The sequence below is a fragment of the Sesamum indicum genome, linkage group LG10 (assembly GCF_026168435.1).
Source record: "Sesamum indicum cultivar Baizhima isolate 11 linkage group LG10, ASM2616843v1, whole genome shotgun sequence".
Lineage (NCBI taxonomy): Eukaryota > Viridiplantae > Streptophyta > Magnoliopsida > Lamiales > Pedaliaceae > Sesamum > Sesamum indicum.
Window position 1 is genome coordinate 12,475,924 of NC_142666.1, and position 3,727 is coordinate 12,479,650.

At 32.0% G+C, this 3,727-nt stretch overlaps 1 protein-coding gene across 1 annotated transcript; it reads right to left on the bottom strand.

The window, feature by feature from the left end:
• Positions 1-945: 945 nt before the first annotated feature.
• On the bottom strand, positions 946-2,719 carry LOC105172218 (Seed maturation protein). The gene is made up of 3 exons (XM_011093590.3): positions 2,513-2,719; positions 2,152-2,433; positions 946-1,544 (listed from the first exon to the last, which is right to left on the bottom strand). Exons 1-3 carry the CDS (start codon positions 2,693-2,695, stop codon positions 1,326-1,328), a joined length of 684 nt encoding a protein of 227 aa, XP_011091892.1. The 5' UTR covers positions 2,696-2,719; the 3' UTR covers positions 946-1,325.
• Positions 2,720-3,727: the final 1,008 nt, after the last annotated feature.

Genomic DNA, 3,727 nt, shown 5'->3' on the forward strand with positions numbered 1-3,727 from the left:
TTTTTTTCTACACAATCAGATGTGCTGGTACCGGATTGCCAAGAATAATTATTTACTTCATTATACTTATTGTACGAAAAATATACACGATTATATTTGTACACTTAATTATGATTTTTTAAATTTACAAATTTAATATTATGATTTTTGAACTTTAATATGTTGTTAAAAATTAATTTTATATAATTAATTTATAAAAAAAATTAATTAAACAGAATTAAAAAATAAAAAATAAAAAATGGCCCAAGTCGTGATTACAAATCACGACACCAAGTCGCATTTACAAATTTCGACTTGGCCATTTTTGGTAAAAAAAAATTTATTTTTTTAGTCAATCACGACTCGACATATTAATGTTAACATATTTAAAAAAATTATATTAATATAATTTATTTTTAATAATAAAAAAATAAATAACTCGACATGGGGTTGTCTGTTGGGTTGAAATATCTTTGTAATTCTTCCATACATGTCCTTGAACTTTGCGAGTACTTTGATTACGGAATCTGTTTTTGGTTAGAAAAAATATGGGCTTCTATCTTCTCTTTTTAATTTTTTTGTTTTGGGAAAGATAATTTAAAAAAAGGAAAAAAAGCCTAAAACGTTCTTACAAAATTGCTAAGAAAAAATAAAAATCCAGCAGGGAAATTGGTACGGAAAAAACAGTTATATCTTTCTTTAATGGGGACAAATATATAAATTTACAATTAATCACTTGTCTCATATTTGCTTGTAAACATGAAATTATAATAATCAATCATATTGTAACAAATAAGTTAGTAAAAAGTAAACAAGTTGGTACTTAATCTTTTCCTACTATGTCACAAAAATAATCCTGATTAAATGGACACCACCGACAAATTGGACTGTCTTAGCATAACTTAACAAAAGATGAACATATCTGGAAAGGCTGATCCTACCCGTTGTGCATGGAATACTGTCTAAGTAAACTTTTAATTAAAGTACATAATCAAAACTTATTGAATAGAAAGATGTACAATAACACAAAATTCAATAAACTACACGATAAAATAAAAAGAAGCCAACGATGGCATCCTATATATCAAAACTAACTATAAATAACATAAAGATCTTTGAGATAAAAAAACCCACATCGGGTAACTAAAGATCTTTTTATTTAATTTGCTGCTTGAGTGAATGACTCGATCGAACATTTGAGTTTATTTATGTTGTAGGAGATATAACAAATGGAGTAATTAATATAGGATCCAATTGACCTTTTCCTTTTATGGTTGAGGATCCCATAGACTGATGTAAAAATTAATCAGCAGAGAGGATCGAAAAAGACAGGATCTAAAACTTCATTAGTTTAGTTTGTTGTTATCGGTAATAATGTTAGTATTGTTGTTATTATTAGAAGCAAGAGAGTTAGTCTGGTTAAGCCTTGCAGCCGCAGCGACAGAGGCTGCTACGCCTCCTGGACGGGTACAGAGGTTGGGATCATTCCTTAGCTCCGCGCCTATGACTCCCTCCGCATCTCTTCGTGTCACTGGTTTGTCGGATGGCAGCTTTGAACTTGCATCCTGTAATATTACGATTAATATAACACATCATTAACATCTATATATATATAATCACCAAAACTTGTCTTTGTTTTCCTCTTGAGAAATTTTTTTTGTGCGAATCCTAGCTACTAGGAAATAACATGTTACATGGGACGTCTACTTAATTTGTATATCGTGGGTTTAATTGCAATTTTTGGTCCTATGATTATATAATATTGTTTTGATATGTTGGTCCTATAACTTGTTAGGGTTGTAAAATATTAGTTCAACTTTTTTCAATTTCACAATTTTAGGTCAAAATTGGCTGGAAAGTGATATCATAATTCTCGCCAACTTTGAAAATTCCTGTCAATTTTGTCTTAAAATTGCAAAATTAAGAAAAAAAATGAAGTACCATTTAACAACTCCAAGAAATTACAAAATTCAAGTGTTAAATAACTATAATTACACGACTAAAAGTGCAACCAAATTTTTATTGGTGTTTTCAGTTTTTGCACATATTTTGATCTTATTTTAAAGAGAGAGACACCAAAAGCGTCCTTCCCCTCATCATAGGATCAAAAGATCAGTAATATTCCTTAGATTTAATTTTCTAATAGATAAAGAGAAAGGATGAGGAGATGACCGAAAGAATTTCCCCGAGCTTTGTCTTATCCTCATCTCTTGGCACTCGAGCATTGCGGGTAGCGGCGGATTGAGCGGCAGCAGCCACGCCACCGGGCACAATATTGGTACGTCCAGTTGCCCTAACCTCTGCCGCCTGTATTGCGGCGGCATCGCTATAGTCCACAGGTCTGTGCCCTGCCGTCAGGGCAGTGGCTTCAAGTGCTTCACCGATGGTGATGTCCCCTCGCTGCTCTGGTTGTGATCCAAGTGGTCCAGTTGTCTGGCTGTCTGGCTTCACCACCTTCACTAGTTCATACCGAGTATTAGTTTCAAATACTCAAACATATACAAAATGGTGAACGAAATGGAAATTTGGTTACCTGGACACCGATGATTTCTGTCGGGTTAGCTACAACATTGTGTGCGTTGCTCTGGCTTATCAAACCAGCCATCTCATGCAAATGGCCTTTCCTTGTCGCAGTTGCAGCATCACCATCCACCTTAAAATTATTGTTGTACAGTTTGGAATCTTCAACATTCTTGATGAGTTGTTCCTGGCTCATTTTGTTCTCACTTAGATTGCATGTATCTACGTTTCATAAACATAAGTTGAGATTGGTGAATTTATAAAGGGTGGTACTTAAACAAAATCTTTTAAGGTAAAAAGAGCAAATTCCATGGCTAAGCCAACACGTGGATGGTGTCAATTCCATGTTGATGTTTCCTGCAGATGCTATGCATAGCCAATTTTAATTGTTATGGTGGAAATTGAAGGAGAGACAAGTGCCAAAAAATCTTTAGTAACTTGAGACTTGGTCTTTTGATGAAGTAAACTAGGATCTGGCCCCTCATTGAACGCTTAGACAACTATATATGCACGCATGTGTGGCTTTCATTTGCGAAATACATTAATAGCCTAAATCAAAGTTTTCAACTGGCCTGCAGGGAGAAAAGAAGGGTTTGGCCCATATTAATATAGTAGAGTAGAACTCCTGATATGCACTTTATATATATTTTTTAATTCAAATTAATAATTTTTTTATAATATATGATGCTATAGATAATATTTTTATACAAACTAAAATTTTTATTTTAAATGGGTAAAATATAGAAGGTTTGAATAGATAAATCGGCTTTTACATATTTCCAATCATATATAAAAATAAAAATAGAAAATTAGTTAAATGTATTGTTTGTTATATATAATTCATCTTCCTTAGAAACTATATTAAAGTAAATAATCTAATATGATTTTCCTTATAAAAAATAAAATACAAAGTAAGAATAGAAACTTCTATTAATGAGTTATAAGGACGACAACTGGGGGGAGGGGTTGGAGGAAGAAAGATGGACTATAGAAAGAAAAAGTAATTTGAAATAATTTCAAAATTTCAATATCATTTCATCAATTGGAACAAAAAAATAAAAGGAGTAAAATGATTATCATGAATGAAAATATAAAATAAGTACATATAAAAATAAAAATGACTAAATTCAGTTAAATCATAAATATAGCATGTTATGGAATGGAAATCGGTGTCCAATTCCATGCCTACATTAAGGCTGAGAGACGATGAATTGAAGGACCTTACTCT

Excerpts from the sequence above, each read along its gene's own strand:
- LOC105172218 (XM_011093590.3), bottom strand. The coding sequence starts at position 2,695 with ATGAGCCAGGAACAACTCATCAAGAATGTTGAAGATTCCAAACTGTAC. Across the intron at positions 2,434-2,512 it reads CAGAAATCATCGGTGTCCAG|GTGGTGAAGCCAGACAGCCA; the intron begins GTAACCAAATTT and ends GAACTAGTGAAG. Across the intron at positions 1,545-2,151 it reads AGCTCGGGGAAATTCTTTCG|GATGCAAGTTCAAAGCTGCC; the intron begins GTCATCTCCTCA and ends GTAATATTACAG.